The sequence below is a fragment of the Catharus ustulatus genome, chromosome Z (genome assembly GCF_009819885.2).
Source record: "Catharus ustulatus isolate bCatUst1 chromosome Z, bCatUst1.pri.v2, whole genome shotgun sequence".
In the NCBI taxonomy this organism is placed as follows: Eukaryota; Metazoa; Chordata; class Aves; order Passeriformes; family Turdidae; genus Catharus; species Catharus ustulatus.
The window spans coordinates 49,033,173-49,051,400 of NC_046262.2; the positions used below are offsets into that span (position 1 = coordinate 49,033,173).

Here is an 18,228-nt window from a genome sequence, read left to right on the forward strand (position 1 = left end):
AAGTGAAGCTCTTGGTTTCTGTTGGTATCTCCCCTCATGACAGGTATTACAGACTTCGCTTAGCAGAGATCTTACAGCTGTCTGTGTGTTTTGATAATACTAGATGTGCAGTAAGAACTTAGTTGAAGCAACTGCTTATGTTAGTTTTCTTATTCCCCAGGAAACCATGATGGATCATCCCCTGCGGACCATTTCATACATTGCTGATATAGGAAATATAGTTGTTCTGATGGCTCGTAGGCGAATGCCACGCTCTAACTCCCAGGATAATGTGGAAGCATCTCACCCCTCTCAAGACGGAAAGAGACAGTACAAAATGATTTGTCATGTCTTTGAGTCCGAGGATGTAAGCAATTACATTGTCTTGTAATTTTCTAGGACTGGAAAAGTAAGCACATTTTGGTGGGCCCAAAGTCCATTGTGAGCGGTCCTGTTTGCTTTTTAACTGCAACCAGTATTTCATAGAAGCAGAGGAACTTGCCTGCCATTTATATGTTTGGACTTGACATGTCACAGGAAATTGGTGTTTATAGAAATGCTTACTTTTTTAAAGCTTCTTGAGTACCTTCCAGTAACAATGATAGCAGGATCCAGTTGCTGCAGGTGACAAATACCAGATCAAATTTTGCATAAGAGAGGGAAAGTCTGTCAGAGGTGCTTATTTTTCTAGGGAAATTCTAATCTCAAGTCTTGCATTGAGGATCAATCATTGATGCATATCAGAAAGGTGATTTTTTTGTTTTTAAGAGGTTTCTTTTGGAACTGTCATCATATAAAAAGCCAGCAAAGAACATTTGTGATTTCAGCAATCCCAAAATATGCTGGATAGAGACACAAATGATAAATTTTAATATATGGTGCAGTTATGTTACTTTACACAGGACTAAGTTACCATACACAGGACTTGATCTTCTGTATTCACAGTCAGTGTGTATAATTTGCTGATTTTATGCATTTTTTAAGAGTAACTTTCAATAACTGAAAAGTAAAATCAAATTTATCAGATTGAAGTAGTTATGATATGTAGTATATAGATATGTAGTTTTTAGAATCATAATCAAGTTAGCCCTGAGCATTTGCAGTTACTTCAAGGGCTTAATTTGGTCACTAGTTGCTGCTTTTTTCCTTTTTTGCTTGAGGCTGAGGTAGGAGTAGTAACTACCAGTGTTCTAAAGGATGGTAAGAAAAGTTGGAAATGCACTTGTAAATGTGGTTGTGTGACATTTCCATTTTCACTGCTGGCTTGTCAGAGAATGACATTGCCTTTGCTGGAAGGGAGAGCCATCTGGGAGCAGCATGTGTGGGAAGAATTGTAGGTGCATGCCACAGTCTCTGCAGTGGCTCTACCTTTACACTTATATTAGCAGTTCTTATCTTTAAAGGATGTCTTTCTTTCTCACATTTGTAATTTATAATTGCTTACTGAATTAGATTCATGGCAGAGCTAAATGTGTTCACATTGGTGATTTAATTAATTTGTAATGCACACATATTTTTTAGATTGGATTGTGGTAACTGTAGGTTCATCAACTTGATGATCCATTTTACAGTGTGATTGTAACAGAAAGTGTCAGTGGACATGATTATCAGAATGTTTCACTTTTGTCTTTTCTTTTCCCTTTTCTGGGAACTGCTACAGGCACAGCTGATTGCACAGTCCATAGGTCAAGCATTTAGTGTGGCCTACCAAGAATTTCTGAGAGCAAATGGAATCAACCCAGAAGACCTTAGCCAGAAGGAATATAGCGACTTGCTTAATACCCAGGACATGTACAATGATGATCTGATTCACTTCTCCAAATCTGAAAATTGCAAAGATGTATGTCTCTTTTTTTTTTTTCCCACAAGCATTCAGCTGCTCTTTACCAGTTGCAGGCCTGTGTTAGCAGAAATTAAAAAAACATTACAGTAAATTCACGAATACAAGCTGCATGGAGTATAAGCCGCATATCCGGTGTGTTGGCAACATTGATGTCTTTGTCAATAAATAAGCCGCACCCGGAATATTAGCCGCACTTTAGTTCGCCGCGAACTTTCACAAAGTCGTCATTTAGTAACACAATCACAGGATCGCCGGGGCTTACTGGCTTACTGCCGACCTCAGAAACATTGTTTCCAAGTGAAAAAAGACACACCCTTTATTTACAAGCCGAAAAAGACAGGAACAATAGTGTGGTCATTTTGCGAGCATTCCCAATGGATCCGCGTTGCCTTTAAACAGCCGCTCAGCCACGCGGGCAGGCAGCTGAGCTCTGAGCGGAGCCACATCTCCGTGCTGGCACAGGAGCGGCCGCTCTGGCCCTCGCAGCCCCGCGGGGGGAGCGGCCGTTTTAGCCCTCGCGGCCCGCGGGGCGAGTGGCCGTTGTAGCCCTTGCAGCCCCGCGGGGCGAGCGGCCGTTGTAGCCCTCGCAGCCCCGTGGGGCGAGCAGCCGCTCTAGCCCTCTCCCTGTGAGCCAAGTGGCCGTTCTACCCCTCTCCCTGCGGGCTGAGCGGCTCCCCCAGCCCTCTCCCTGCGAGCCGATCGCCCACTTCATCCCTCTCCCTGCGGGGAGAGAGGCTCCCCCAGCCCTCTCCCTGCGAGCCCAGCCAGCCCCGTAGCCGCACAAGACTGAAAACACTTTAAAAAGTACAGAGAAATATCACACACTTTTATCGAACTGCCGAGGTAACTCACCCCGATAACAACCCCCGCCCCTCAGTAACGCCGCCATCCACAGGCAGGCAATAAGCTGTTCTCTGATTGGTTCATCGTCGGAACAACGGGAAACCATGGATTTCAAACTGTTTCGGCTCGGGACTGGACTGGTATGATACTAGGTAAGGGCAGATATCACATTTTTGTTCATAGATTAGCCGCACCCAAATATTAGCCGCACTTCCGGGTTTCCACCAAAATTTTTGTCTAATTACTGCGGCTTGTATTCGTGAAATTACTGTAATACTTTCTATGAATTATCTCAGTTGGTCTAGCATATTCTCTCTAATAGGATACCCTGTCATCAGTTCTGTTTCAAAGGTAAACAGTGAACCCCAAATTTATCAGCAGTCAACTGACTTACCGTCTGTTTCTCTTCTTTTTACTAAATAATTCTCAGACGTATTTGAAAGTGCACTTAAAGCAGATTAACAGATGAATACAATTTTAAAAATTATGGTAAACAACATAAAATTTATAGAAGCACTGGTGTTTATGAACATGACTGATACCAGGTTTTAAATAACTGTATGTGCCAGAAGGCTTTACAGCTTGCTTAATAAAAATAAACCAGTGTGCAACTGGAACACACAGGTAATGTTTTTCCAATGCAAAATTGTCAACTCTTGCATTCTCTTCTCATTTAGCTTTGTCAACCAAAACCTATGGCACCAAGGTTTCTTTCATTGCAATTTCTTTTGCTTATATACAGAAATGACTTCTGAGAGGTATTTTGCACTATGTCTGTATTGTGCATCATTTAATGTTTGAATACAAATGAAAGTTAGTAAAACATGTACCCTATCTTGTTTTGCCTTTGAATTAGGAAGGCAGGTTGCAAATGAAGAGGGATATATTTGTTGGTTTAGTGAATGCTTGGAGGGAGATGGGTGCAAAAAAACCTCTTTTTTAAAATGCTTTTTTCTTACTATACAGGTTTACATCGAAAAGCAAAAGGGAGAAATCCTGGGTGTGGTGATTGTGGAGTCTGGCTGGGGATCCATTTTGCCTACAGTTATCATAGCCAACATGATGCATGGAGGACCAGCAGAGAAGTCTGGAAAGCTGAACATAGGGGACCAGATCATGTCAATCAATGGGACCAGCTTGGTTGGTTTACCACTCTCAACGTGTCAGAGCATTATTAAGGTAGGGAAAATATTTCTGGAAGCTACCCATTTTAAAACAATGACATAATTGAAAAGAAGAAAGTATAAAACTCTGAAGCAAGTTCTTTCCAAACGTTTGCATAGCACTTTCCATTTGATGATCTTAAAAAACAGTGTGAATTATGCTACATCAGTTTTCTGACTCCACATGGGTCCACAGAATGGGTAAGGTTGGAATGCCTGGAAGTAGTTTAGTCCAACCTCCCTGCTCCAGCAGGGTTGCCTAGAGCATCTTGCTCAAGATTGTATATTGATGGCTTTTGAGTATCTTCAGAGAAGGGGACTTCAAAACTTCTCTGAAAATCTGTTTCTATGCTCAGTCTTCCTCACAGGAAAGAAATTCTTCCTCATGTTCAGGTGGAGCTTCCTGCATTCCAGTGTTGGCCCTTTGCTTTTCGTTCTATTACTCAGCACCACTAAAAAGAGGCTGACTGTATCCTCTTGACATCCTCGCCTCAGATACTTAAACACATTGATGAGGTCCCCTCTCAGTTGTCTCTTCTCAATGCTGAGCAGGGACAACTCCCTCAGCTTTCATGGAACTGTGGCATTTTTTGGGTTGGAAAAGACCTCCAAGATCGTTGACTCCACCTGTCAATCTTTTCTTCCTAAGTGAAGTGCTCTAAGCCCCTAATGATGACTCTCAACAGGACCTGCCTCCTTCAGGAGCTCTATGTCCCTGCAGTGCTGAGGAGCCCAGAGCTGGACACAGCACTCCAGATGTACTTCACCAAGGCTCAGTAGAGGGGCAGGATCACCTCCCTGGAGTGCTGACAGTGCTCTTCCTGATGCACCCCAGGGTGACATTGGCTTTCTTGACTACCACAGCACTGCTGGCTCATGGACAGTGTGTGCTGGGGCCTGGAGTTATTTCTCCCCAGGTGCAGGATCCTGCAGTGCTAGACTTACTCATTTAGGCAACTTTTTGGTAACAAGTTGTATTATGTAACTTTTTTCTTTCACTTTATGTATTTTTTAACTGCACAGTAAATATTCCATATACAAGGTAAATTTGCTAAGCAAAAAAAAAGTGCATAGTCTTTTTTTTTTTTTCTTCATGGATTGTCTCTTAATACTTGAACTGAGATGTTTGTTATAAAGACTTCCTGTTCAGGCTTCCCAAAATGTTAATACTGAGTTCTGATAAGTAAAAGATGCATAAGTACCAAACCAGTCATTTTAGATTCAGTGAGTAGAAATGATAGCTTGTGCGACATACTGAATATATGGCTAAAACAGTCTAAAACATCTGTGAAGAAAGGGAGAAAAAAAAGTCCCATTAAAGATATTTGTGCCAGCATCATTGAAACAAAACTCCCTGCCAATTTAGACTCTTTTTGTTTGTGATTGCTTCCTATCCCACATAATTTTTATTTCTAAAACTGTAATAATTTATACTTCCCTTATTCAGATGGAGTTTTTGTTATGCTCATCAGGACTTTCTCAATACAGAGCCAACCAGCTTGCTGTTTCCAGCTTCTGCAGGCCTTTCTCTTCTTCACTGGTACTTACTGCCAGCCTTTTTTTTTTTTTGTCTGTCTAAAGGGAAGATAATCTGTATGTTTGCAGATCTTCATAACCACACATCTGGAGTTATTCATGTGGCACTTCTGGAAACAAGCATGTATATGAATGGTCTATGCGGAGATCATTAAATGTGCTAGAAATATCTCAGATTTCTGATTTCCTTAGCATGCTGGAAGTATGCCTATGAAAAAATAATATTATGTGGATAAACATATGTCACAAGCACTTCAAACAAGATAATTCAGTATTATGGATGTAATCTCTGCTCCTAATTTACCATAAACCAATTGCAAACTGACAGCGCATGGAAGAAGCTTTCCATGTGTTGTGGCTATTCCCTAATAGGATTATGTTACTTCTGTCTTTTACAGAAGCATCTAGTGCTGGCTACTACCGGAACTATATTCAGGAACTAGATAAATAAAGAAAAGTGGTCAAAATATGCAAATTTTTTGTCTCTGATCAGTTTTTTACCAGTCTGTATGCTGAAGATAACCACTTCTGAAATATATACATTTTCTTTAAAATTAAAATAAGTAATATGGACATTTATCAGGGATGTAAGAGCATTATGATATGAAGTATGTTCTGGGTATGTGCCCTGAGTGAATTCAGATGACTAAAGTTAGACTGTTAAATTCCTCATAGAAATGGGCATTCCCATACTCTGCATGGCTCCTACCTTTCAGGATTAGAACACTGAGGCAAAGCTCCTTAGACTTTTCCATAACTCTGCAGTAGTTCAGGTTGAGAGGTCCCTGTCCTCTACAGTGTGTGTTGTTGTCAAGACCTGCCTATAGAAAGTGAATGGCCCTTGAGCATGTGAGGTGCACTGCTAATTCCTCACCAGAGTAGAGTAGTACACAGTCATGGAAGAGATGGAGTTCAGCCCTACTTTCTCCTGAGTGTGGAGCACAGGCAGTTCCCACAGCCATGAGCTTTCTTATTTTGTGTTCAGACACCTGTTCATTGTCTTGCAGCCATTTTAAAACATGAGCCAAGCTGAGCTCAGCACTGTGTGGAAGTAAGGGCAGCTGTTTGCACCCCGTGTTGCTTACATCCAATTTAAGGCATTGACAAGAAAACAGACTTCAAGGTAGTTCATCATGCCAGGATGCCAGTTTAGTTATTCAAATCACTACTGAATCTGAAGCTCAACAGAATCAGCAGCAGTAGACTGTATGTAGAGACTTTAGTGTACCTTAGCTACAATAGGAACTACTTTCCAGAGTTGATCATTTGAAGTCAGTGTCTGATACCTTGATTGCAGTGGGACCTAGATTTCAGTTGCACGTATCAAAGGAATTCAGAAGCACATACTGGAATTGGCAGGTGTTAATTAAGTGAGCTAAAAGTTGCTCTGTTTTTTAGAAAGCATTTTGTTCTTTATGTGGATTTTATTTATGTATGGATTTATGGCTAATATTTTGTGTGACTTAAGCATTTCAAAAATCTCTTATAATAATCTCCAAGAGCTCTGAGTACTTGAAGTTGTACAAGGGGTCAGATTGCATGTATTGGTGGTTTATAACATTTTTGTTTTCACAGAGCCGTATGAACACTATATCTGAGACTGGCAGTCACTCCTGTAGTTGATCTGGACCAACATTTTGGTTCAAAGTAGAGTAGGCTTCTTAAGGCTGTGCCCACTAGGATTTAAATAATTTCAAGACTGGATACTCCACTGTCTCTCTGGATAATACGTGTTTCACCACCCTGACAGTAAAAATAAATTTTTCTCATTCAATTTTCTTCTAATAGCAAGGAGTTTATGATGAATGTGATATAACTCAGTTGGAAGGGAGGAAGAGTACTTGGAATGTATCAAGCTTTGTCTTGGGGTAGATAATGAGTGAGTAGATAGTTTATAGGTTAGGATAAAAGAGCAGACTGCTAAGGGTGACACATGTGGGTGTGTGCTACAGGATACCTGATCAAGAGGTAGATGACACCTTCTACAGACAACTCAAAGCAGCCTCCAAGTCACAGGCCCTGGTTCTTGTGGGGGACTTTACCCTGACATCTTCTGGAGAAGCTACACACCAAAGCACAAATAAATCAGGAGGTTCCTGGAAAGCACTGGGGACTGCTTCCTGTCACAGATAGTGGAGGATCCCACAAGAAATGGTTGTGCTGCTTGACATTATCCAACAAACAGGAAAGGGCTTGTTGGAGGTGTGGAGATAGGGGCCAGCTTGTCAGCAAGTAAGATTATAACTGTGGGCTTCAGGAGAGCTTATTTTAGCCTCTTTAGAGAATCCCATGGGAGGAGGTCCTGCAGGAAAGGTTAATATTAAGGGATCACATCCTCCAAGCTCAAGAATGATGTGTCCCAATGAGCAAGAAGTCAGACAAAGAGTCAAGAGACCTGCATGGATGAATGAAGAACTCCTGTTATTACTCAAGCATACCAGGAAATACACAGGAGATGGAAGCAGGGTCAGGCCTCTTGGAATTAATATAGAGAGGTTGTCAGACTGAGGAGAACTGAGATAAGGAAGGCCAAGGCCTATTTGGAGTAAAATCTGACTAAGCATGTCACAAGGGAAACAAGATGGGCTTCTTCAAATACATCAACAGCAAAAGGATAATGCGGACCTGTTACTAAATGGAGGGGGCACCCTGGTGACAGAGGACACAGACAAGGCAGAGTTACTGAACACTGCCTTTGGATTGGCATTGACTGTCAAGACTAGTCCTCAGGAATCTCTGACCCAGGAAATCAGGGTAAAGGAATGTTGATAGGAATATTTTCCCTTGGTCAAAGAGAACTGGGAGAGAGAACACATAGGCAAACTCAAATTCATCAATGGGCCCTGATACAATGCATCCATGAGTGCTGAGAGTGCAGACCAGACAGTCCTCACCATCATCTTTGAAAGTTTCTGGCAATCTGGAGACTTGCCTGAGGACTGGAGAAAAGCAAATGTCACCCTGGTCTTCAAAAAGGGCAAGAAAGAGAACTACTGTCCAGTCAGCCTCACCTTAATCCCTGAGGAAGTGATGGGACACCACATTCTGGAGGCTGTCTCTGTCGTGTGGACGACAATAAGGTGATCGGCAATAGTCAGCATGGATTCACTGAAGCTAAATTGTGCCTGATTAAAGTAATTTCCTTCTGTGGAAGAACAGCTACCTGGATGGATGAGGGGAGAGCAGTGGATGTTTTCTGCAAGGTTCTGACACTGTCTCAACATTCTCATACGCAAACTCAGGGAGTTGAACCGGGTTAGTGGGCAGTGAGGTGGATAGAGAATTGGCTGAATGCCAGGTCCCAGAGGGTCATAATCAGTGGCACAGGCTCAGGTTGGAGGCCTCTAGGTAGCAGTGTCCCTCATCAGGGTTCAGTATTGGTGCAGTGTTTTTTAAGTTATTCATCGATGTCTTCAATGAACGATGCCTCCTCAGCAAGTTCACCAATGGCTCCAAGCTGGGAGGAGTGGCCAACACCCAAGTGCTGTGCAGCCCTTCAGAAGGTCTCAACAGGCATGAGAGAGGGGCAGAGAGGAACCTTCTGACATTCAGCAAGGAAAATGCAGGGTCCTGCACCTGGGGAGGAACCAGTCCATGCACCAGCACAGGCTGGGGGCTGACCTGCTGGAGAGCAGCTCTGTGGAGAAGGACCTGCAGTTCCTGCTGAACAACAAGCTGTCCATGAGCCAGCAGTGTGCCCTGGTGACCAGGAGGGCTGAAGGTGCCCTGGGGTGCATCAGGAAGAGCACTGCCAGCACTCCAGGGAGGTTGATCCTGCCCCTCTGCTCAGCCCTGGTGAGACACATCTGGAGTGCTGTGTCCAACTCTGGGCTCCTCAGCACTGCAGGGACTTGGTGCTCCTGGAATGGGTCCAGGGGAGGGCTACAAACATCATGAAGGGGCCAGAGCATCTCTCTTCTGAGGAAAGGCTGAGGGAGTTGGGCCTGTTCAGCCTCAGGAAGAGAGAAATGAGAGGGGATCTCATCAGTGTTTGTAAGTGCCTGAAGGGAGGGTGCCAAGAGGATGGAGCCAGGCTCTGCTTGGTGGTGCTGAGCAGCTGGACAAGAGACAATGGACATAAACTGATACACAGGAAGATCCATGAGAAAATAAAGGAATAACTTGTGTAGGTGACTGTGCACTGGAACAGATTGCCCAGGTAGGCTGTGGAGTCTCCCTCACTGGAGATATTCAGGAACCATCAGGACACAATCCTGTGCCATGTACTCTGAGATGACCCTGCTTGAGCAGGGAGGTTGGACCAGATGACCCTCTGTGGTCCCTTCCAACCTGACCCATCCTGGGATTCTGTGAATAATGGAAATTATGAGCACTGCTTATACAAGGAGGACCTGCTATTTGCTTGACAGAATTTAGTATATTTCATTAGGAATGCAACAGTTTTGTAACTTAGCTACTTATGTAAAAGTAATTGACTTTTTTGTGAGCTGCATAACCTGTTTAATATTCCTTTTATGCCTTATTTCTATTATCAAATTAAGAAACTGCCAACAGGAATCTAGTTTTCCTGAAACAACTGTGCCAGAAAAATTCAGCAAGAAATGTTGGATGTTATGTCACTCATCTCACTGAATATTCTGATGCTTTTGTCAGGCATTCAGTGATCAGATTCTGGTACAATGCATACAAAGATCTCTTTATTCAAGGCTGCTCCCATGTCATTGTTCTAACACTTTTTTTTTTCTTCTGCTCATGTTACATGTTTAACTGTCAATTTGGTTTTTTTCAGGGCTTGAAAAACCAGGCCCGGGTTAAGCTGAACATAGTTAGATGTCCTCCAGTAACCACTGTCTTGATCAGAAGACCAGACCTCAGATATCAGTTGGGCTTCAGTGTGCAGAATGGGATTGTAAGTAGCTTCCACACTTTCTGATCAAGCTTTATCATACACAAAACTTCCTCTCCATTTGTGGGTAAGTTTCAGTGTGAGAAGAGGGAAGCTGCTATTTTCTCCCATACTGCAAGCAGGATTTTGCATTTGTTAAGTCTAAGATATAAAAGTTGTGTTAATAAGAATAACTTTTTGTCTCTACTTACTTCACAATTCTGAAGTCAACCAGAGGAATAAAAAAGTTGTTTCAGCTTAACTAAACAAAAATGTTAGGAAGAGTCTGCTTTCAGCATACATCATACATGTCCTTAACCAAGCCATTGCATGATCTCAGAAGAAGCCTGTCCTTGATCCTTTTTATTGTAAGGCATCTTACATCCTTAAATTAAGGTCCTTCATACATTCATAAATTTCCAAACCACAAGACATGTAATGTACAACACAGCCTTTTCTGACAGTTTGTTCCACTCTTGGAAGAGAATATCCATTACCTACTTGAGTCAGCGATTGATTGCATCTTAGAATTTTTGTTGCAAGTCTGTGTTTAAATGTTGATTTATATCTTGCAGGCAAAAATGGGTAATCAAAAATCTCTGTTCCTCATGCACCCCCTGATAAATTTGTCCTGTCCCTTCCAGATCTGTAGCCTTATGAGAGGAGGCATAGCAGAGCGAGGAGGTGTGCGTGTCGGCCATCGGATCATTGAAATCAATGGGCAGAGTGTTGTAGCAACACCCCATGAGAAAATTGTTCACATCCTCTCAAATGCTGTTGGTGAGGTAAGAACCAACAATGTGTCTAGGCAGTATAGCACAGTTCATTGCTGTTACCAGTAACAACCAGTAACGAGCAGGGTCCTTCAGGGGACTGTACTGGGACCAGCACTCTGTCTGTCATGTCTTTTTTGGTGACACAGTGGGATTGAGTTGCACTCTCAGCAGGTTTGAAGGTGACATCAAGATCAGTAGTGCTTAAGGAAAGGGATGCAATTAGAGGGACCTGAACAGGCTAGAAAAGTGGCCCATGTAACCATTGTGAAGTGCATTCAACAAGACCAAGTGCAAGGTCCTGCATCTGGGTCTGAGTAATCTTCAACATCAACCAACAGAGACTGGGACTAAAGGGATTGAGAGCAGCCCTGAAAAGAGGAACTTGGCGGAAGGAAAGTTGGGCATGAGCCAGGAATGGGCACTTGCAACCATTATAAAAAAGCCTTGTATGACCTTATCTGGGTCCTTCACATGAGGTATGCATGTTTAGGAATTTCAATTAATTTGGCTTATTTCCTCTAGATCCATATGAAGACTATGCCAGCTGCCATGTACAGACTGTTGACTGCACAAGAGCAACCAGTTTACATCTGAAGCCGACACTTCACCACCACGTGTGCATGGAAGATGTTTTTCCTCATTAGTGCTTGTCTTTCTAGTGCTGCATTTCGGTGTCTGCAAAGACATTTCTTTCTCTCTCCCCACTTCTTAGACACAAATAAGACTTTCTCACTCCTTCATCCCTTTTTCCTCTTCTTCCCACCATTTTCCTGCATTTTGGTGAGGGGCAAAATGTATCTATGGAACTAATTTGGTTGCATCTTTTTACAAGTGAAACTTCATACATCTCCACATGCAGAACAGGAAAATAGCAGCAGCATAGGTTACAGCAGTATTCACAGATGTCTCTATTTCATGCTACATAATCAGTTTTATTTTGTTGCTGTAATTTTGCAAACCGAGTAAATTAAATGTTGCTGAATGAAAGATGACTTTACAAAACAGAGAGGTATAGGGTACAAAATGTTCTCTTGAATATCCTGCCTGTGACTTTGCTTTTTTTGCCCTAGTTTCCCACGGGCACCAAGCTCAGTACTAAAGGTCTGTGTCTGTGGGGAAAGTAGAATACCAAAAGGATTGTTTTGCCCTCAGGAAAAATTGCCTGCTTCTGAACATTAAGTAAATGCTGCTGTTGTAAAATGAATTGTCCAAATACAATCTTTAATTTCCCTCTGTCATCAATTCTTCATCATAGTAGGACTCCAGAAGATACTCCATAAGTTCCCAAAACATGTTATTCTTGCATTACTTACACTAAGAAATTTGGGAGGCATTTTTTACAGCTGCCTCCCCCTCTCTGCCTCCAGGTTTCTATTTCCTGGTTTTCTTCTGCTTTGTCTTTTATAGTCCCTTCTTGATTTAGAAGTTAAAGAAGTGGGGGGGAGGATCTTTAAATATCCACAAGAAAAATAGTGAGGGGATCTGCTGAATAGCTACACTTTTTCTAGGCTCTTAATTCCAATTTTGGTGCACATAGCCATGTGTGCCAGTGTATATAGACATTTTTAAAATTGTGCTTCCTATTTATGAAGTTTGAATATAAGAGATCTGCAGACTATTCTAAGTAATTTTGATCTCTGAGCCAGTTTTAACATATATTTTTGTCCAAAGACCTGTCTAAATTTATTGACTTCCTGTTTAGTTCATGATATAGGTAACAGTGGAAAGGATGAGGCAGGAATAAACTTATTTATTTTGTTATATAATTTAGCTTGTGATTTTTTTCCCATATGTATGGCACTTACAAGAGATATGTGTGTACTTATATGCACTTATATGAAGATGATTAACTGTAGGGATGTATGAAATCTTGTATTTGATTAGCCTCTAAGTTGCATGCTAGAGACAAAAGGGGAAAAGGGGGCTGGGTTGGGTTCTTTGGCTTTTATAGGAGGGTTCAAAATATAAAAGCAGCAGTGTCTTTTCTTCCTAGTGAGAGAATTCTACATTCTCTGTAGTTACTTTTTTTTTTAGGACTGTACGCAGGTGTTTATACTGAGGTTGAACCATGCGTTTAATCCACGCTAGTATATTGATTTCTTTTAAAGAAACAGTTTGTGCTGTGTTTAGCGGTGATGGAAAGGCTCAGTGAGATGAAAAGAAGAGCACACAGCCACACACCACTTCTGCTTTGCAAATGCGGTGTTGTTCATAGTCACTTGTTTCACTTGTTGTGACGTGAGCTGTGCAATGTAAGCGTTGCTTGCAGTCCAGTGGTGATCCTAGACATTGCTATGGGGATTCATGGAAGTGGGTGTGTGCGTGTGCACTTATTGCAAACACTGTTGAGAACCACTGAACACTCTTGTCAGGGGTCCATTTTTGGCTTTCTAAAACCATGGATAACCTCGGTCTGGTAAGAGTTAGAGGATAAACAATATTTCTGTGGGAAGCAGATATTTAAGGGACATATTGAAGTGGTGCATAAACTGTTGTAGTAAGGGGATATGTTTTAGTGTTGAGATTAATGTATGATGACTTGATTTTACTGCATTTCTTGTTGTTATATAATTTAATCCAAGGCTCCAGAATAGCTAATTGCACAAGAGAATGGTGTTAGTATTCCAGGTTAGTACTTAACTCTGCTGCCTCACTGATGCAACAAGATAATTAATGGCTTGTGAGTATATTGTTTAACTGTAGACATCTCGTTTATGGTAATTTGAACCTTTTTTTCTAGAACTTTCCATATATATAGTAATAAATGTAAATATGGTATATAACCATGTACAATTTAGAAGATTATATACAGTGCAGCCTTTCCATATATTGCCTGAGCAAACGTAGTGAACTCTTGAAGACAGTCATCATGCTCCTGGTTCCTGCTATGTGTATGCCCTCCACTTCACTTGTTTCTGTGGTTCTGTCTAGCCCATGTGGTGAAGTCTTTAGCTGACTTCACTGGGAAATGATGAAGATCTGAACGTGCAAATGTATTTAGAGAAGAAACAACTGTTTCTTTGGAAATCTTGCAGCCAAGAGTTTGTGAAGTTACTGTTCATCCTAAATAGGTGCTTAACATTAAGCAAATGAATGCTTGCAGGACCAGAGCTTAGCAAAAAAATCACATTTTTTCAGTTATAGTATCTTCATAATATTTCTAAACTGAGAGGTCCATAGTGTGTGCACACTTCTGAGAACAGTCTGGTAAGCAATCCCATTTTACTCTGTAAACAGAAAGAGTTTCAAGAAAATGGAACTCAAAAGGGAAAGCTGGCTGTTCTCTAGATTGTTGCAGCAGTTTGATAGATCAGATATGGGGATTTTTAACAGATGCAAAGGAACATTCCTTCAAAGGTTTACATTCCTTCTTCAGTGACAGACCTGAATTATTTTTCTTTCATCCTTGCTGCTTCATACAGTCTAATTAACTCTTAAGTGTTTACATTAAGGATGAAATATCCCTTGTATTTTTTACTTTTGAGAAGTTTAAAGTTTGTTTTGAATCTTGTTTGAGTCTCAGTTTGGATTTCCAAGTTTGCTAACTTTCCTTCTTTTCTAAAAGAAATGTATTTCTCAAGACAGCAACATGGTTGAGATCTCTTGTATATATTTAGTGCAGTACCTAGACTATGAAGTTGTACTTTTGTTCTGTAAAGAGGATGAATAGAAATTATTGTAAAGCGTTGGGAAAACATAGTATTGTATTTGTAACAATATTGTTCTTTGTAAACATTTAATGATCTCTATATATAAATATAAATATATATATAAATATATGTGAGCCTGGAATGTTGATATTGCACATCTACTGAATGTAATTACTCTGATGTTTTTCTGCCACAGGTCTCTGACCTCTCTAATGAAGCTGTGCTGGTTTGATTTGGGGTAGAGACAGAAGGGGAGAAGAGTGGGCTTTTTGCTTTGGATCGGACAGGGTAGGGGATTTCTGGACAGTTATTCTGTTGTGATGTATTTACTGTGCTACATTCCTTTATTTAACAGAGCGCTAATGTCTGTAAGATTTGCAACAATAAACTACAAAACAAAAATACCTCAGACAAGGCTGAGAATTTGCTCATACTGACCTAGAGGCTGACTTGCCAGTGCTGAATGCATACGTGTCTGAACTTTTTTGCCACTTAGTCTGGAATAATTCTGTCTGTGTTTCTGCAGGCATGAAGCAATGCTGTTACCTTTATTTTTAAGACAGCATTCTTTTCAAGCAATACATGACACTAGTGTTCCTAAAGAAAACTGGTTCCTAATCTGAGGTGGCATCGCAGTTTTTATGTGTGAAATGCCACTGTTGTTGACAGAAATACTATTTCATTGACTGAATAAATAGGAATTTTTTATAAATGGGGCTTTGTTAAAAATTCTTCACACTTAAGTAATTTCTGAAATCAACATTTTCCTTCAAATGTCATCAGCATGGTTTATTATTAAAGACCTAACACTATTTGAATAAATAAAAAGTAGAATTGTAATATATCTGTCCCTACAATTAATCTTGGAACTGCCTGTGCTAAGGCTAAAAATATTTGTATGAGAGATCATGAAAAGTATGATTATATTTGAAAGTCAACCAAAAAAAAGTCATCAAGGGAGTGTTTCCTCTGGTGAGGCTTCATAGGATTTTCTGTGCCTCACAGGGTGTCATGAGAACTTTGAAACCACAGAAATGAAAATATATGCTGATTCAGAAGAAAACTAAACATGGGTGTTCAGCCACTTAGTGGCTATTCATAACATGAAATACAAATGCCATCATCATGAGAGAATGAAGTACTTCACCTTATTTATTTAAATGATGGAAGAAATTGTGAAGTTCCTGATAAAGGGTGCAGTAGACAGGCTGAGCTTGCTTTCTGCATTTCCCTGTGTACCACCCTCCATCCTCCTTACCATTAGCTGCACATACCAATTTCTGTGTTACAAACTTCTCTGCATTTTGGTAGATAAGCCCTTATTTCAGCACTGCAAACAAAAATTTCGCAGATTTGCTGTATTCACAGGGGACATGTTTCTTGCCTTCTCCTTCAGTCTTTCAGTGGTTTGGCTCCACACCGAGGACAAGCAGACCCCACCCCAGTTCCAGCACTCTATGGTGCCTTGCAGGCTGAAGAGGTGATGCAGGTGACCTGTGTGGACTGACAGTGTCAGTGTCAGGGCTGGAGCTGTAACTTAAATCTATGTGCAGGGCAGAAGTATGTGGAGCAATCCTGACCTACAGTTATTGTACAGGAAGAGTTTGTGATCCACGTGACTCTCACTTGACAGCCAGGCCTGTGTTGTGCTTTGTGTCCCTGGAGAGATGGACCTCCAGCGATGTCCCTTGGCCACAGAATAAATTTAGATGGTTGGTGATAAGGGAGCCTGCAGGCAACCCCAGTTAGAGTAATGGTATTTACCGTTTACTCAAAATGGTAAACACCACCCAGCAGTACATGTGTGTCCCTGCCTTTGTCTAGAAGTGCAGCAGTAAGGTCCCATGTGAACAACCCTTTTCACAGTAGAAGTGATAAATAGAGTTGTTCTCTAAGAAAAATTTTAATTCCTTAAATGACCCAAATGGGATAAAATGGATGGGATCTGCATAACTTGAGCCCTGCACAATCTGGGCTTCCCAGCACCTGAAGGAATATAAAATTAGTTATACTAGCTTCTTTGTTCATAGAACCTGCTGTAATAAACAGCATTTAAAATGAGATTCTACAGAGAGTGTCTTTCTTCCTGGGACAGTAACAAGCCAGCACCACCTGCAAAACACCTGTGCTTTTGGGTTTGATGTTGTTCCATCATTAAGACATAAATAATGTTCTGTCATTAAGGGAGAAGTTCACTGAGCCAAAAGAGTATTTCTTCAAGACAGTTATTATTTTTAGTACAATTTGCACATCAACAACCTTCTTTTATAAAGAATAATTTAAGAATTCTGTACACCATTTTTTTACCAACTTACTTTCTATCTGAAGGTCTCCATTTTATTACAGGAGATTTTAATTTAAACCAAAAGTACCAAAAATTTGCCAAGTTCTTCAATACTGCTTTAGACAGCTCCTTCCATGATGTAGGATGATGTATGATGATGTATCATCATCCCCCACAACTACACGTTACCAAACTTCACAGAAATGCAGGGCACAAATATATCACAAACAGATGAGCTGCAGCTGCATGCCCAATAAAGGTCAGCTTTCAATGTGCTTAATACTCTCTGTAGAATGATCTTCCCCTTTGGAGTCTGTGCATAAGAGTACTAAAAAAGGTGATTATTGACAAACCCTCCACTCACTTGCCAGAGATAATTTTCCTCTGCAGTATCTGTATGTCTGACAGAAGTGCACTGCTGAGGAATAACCAAAAAGCTAGCTCAAAGTACAGTTTCCCTGACAATACCAACAACACTGTGAGGCCGTTCATGTTCTGCTCTTTGGATTCTTCTCTGTGCTAGCTGTTCTCCCTCTGTGGTGAAAGTGCTCAGGTCACCACAGCTCTCCAGGTACAGCAATCCAGGATGCAAAGGTAACACATGGCCTCTCGATGACGTGGCTTGCTGGGAAGGTGTCATCACCTTTAAAATGAAAAGTTTAAATCAGTTTTGTTTTCAACTCTTGTTCCATTAAAATAGTTTTTTACCCAACTAGGAAGAAGCAAGTTGTGTTGTCTGTTATGTTTAAAGAATCATTTAAAAAGCCATAAAATCCTTAGCATTTACTGAGGAGGCATGAGAAAAGCAGTCCTAGTTGCAAAAAGGAGTGGCGTAATTTTTTTTATTTGCTTGTTGCTTGTGGGGTATTTGTTAGGTTGGTTTGGTCACCCTCTCAAAGGTGCAGAGGAATTCTCTCACTCCAACCTATGGCACGGTATTGTTTAGAAGAAACCTAAGTGTTGCTTCCTTGCAGAATCCACTGAACTGTCATAACCTTCAGGCCTGTGTGATAAATTAAATTCTCAAAAGGAGAGTTTTTTCCTCCTGTTTCTGTCAAACTTGTCAAGGCTTTTGTTGCCAGAAGGCTGCAGTGGGAAATCCCACTTTATTTGCAGAGCCTAAATGGCACTGATGCGTTTTGCATGAGAACACAAACCAAAACCAGTTGTCATAGCAAATTACTTGTGCTATGCATGAATCAATTCATCTACCCAAATGGTCTGTAAGCTACCAAAACATTTGTTTGATGAAGTCTGCAGTGTCTGAAACTTCTAGATACTCATTCCATTAATGTAAGCAGTTATTTT

General features: G+C 41.0%; 2 protein-coding genes across 4 annotated transcripts in view; one reads left to right on the top strand and one right to left on the bottom strand.

The window, feature by feature from the left end:
• Positions 1-15,040, top strand: part of APBA1 (amyloid beta precursor protein binding family A member 1) — a 90,368-nt gene extending 75,328 nt beyond the window's left edge. For both annotated transcript variants that reach the window (XM_033085041.2, XM_033085040.2), the window contains 6 exons: positions 161-346; positions 1,640-1,819; positions 3,632-3,844; positions 10,115-10,234; positions 10,855-10,995; positions 11,509-15,040. In XM_033085041.2, coding sequence (XP_032940932.1) covers positions 161-346; positions 1,640-1,819; positions 3,632-3,844; positions 10,115-10,234; positions 10,855-10,995; positions 11,509-11,580 — 912 coding nt within the window. In that variant the 3' untranslated portion in view covers positions 11,581-15,040. The remainder of the gene's footprint in view (positions 1-160; positions 347-1,639; positions 1,820-3,631; positions 3,845-10,114; positions 10,235-10,854; positions 10,996-11,508) is intronic.
• A 1,804-nt stretch (positions 15,041-16,844) lies between these two features.
• Positions 16,845-18,228, bottom strand: part of FAM189A2 (family with sequence similarity 189 member A2) — a 29,882-nt gene continuing 28,498 nt past the window's right edge. For both annotated transcript variants that reach the window (XM_042780185.1, XM_033085042.2), the window contains one exon: positions 16,845-17,563. In XM_042780185.1, the coding sequence (XP_042636119.1) occupies positions 17,363-17,563 (201 nt within the window). In that variant the 3' untranslated portion in view covers positions 16,845-17,362. The remainder of the gene's footprint in view (positions 17,564-18,228) is intronic.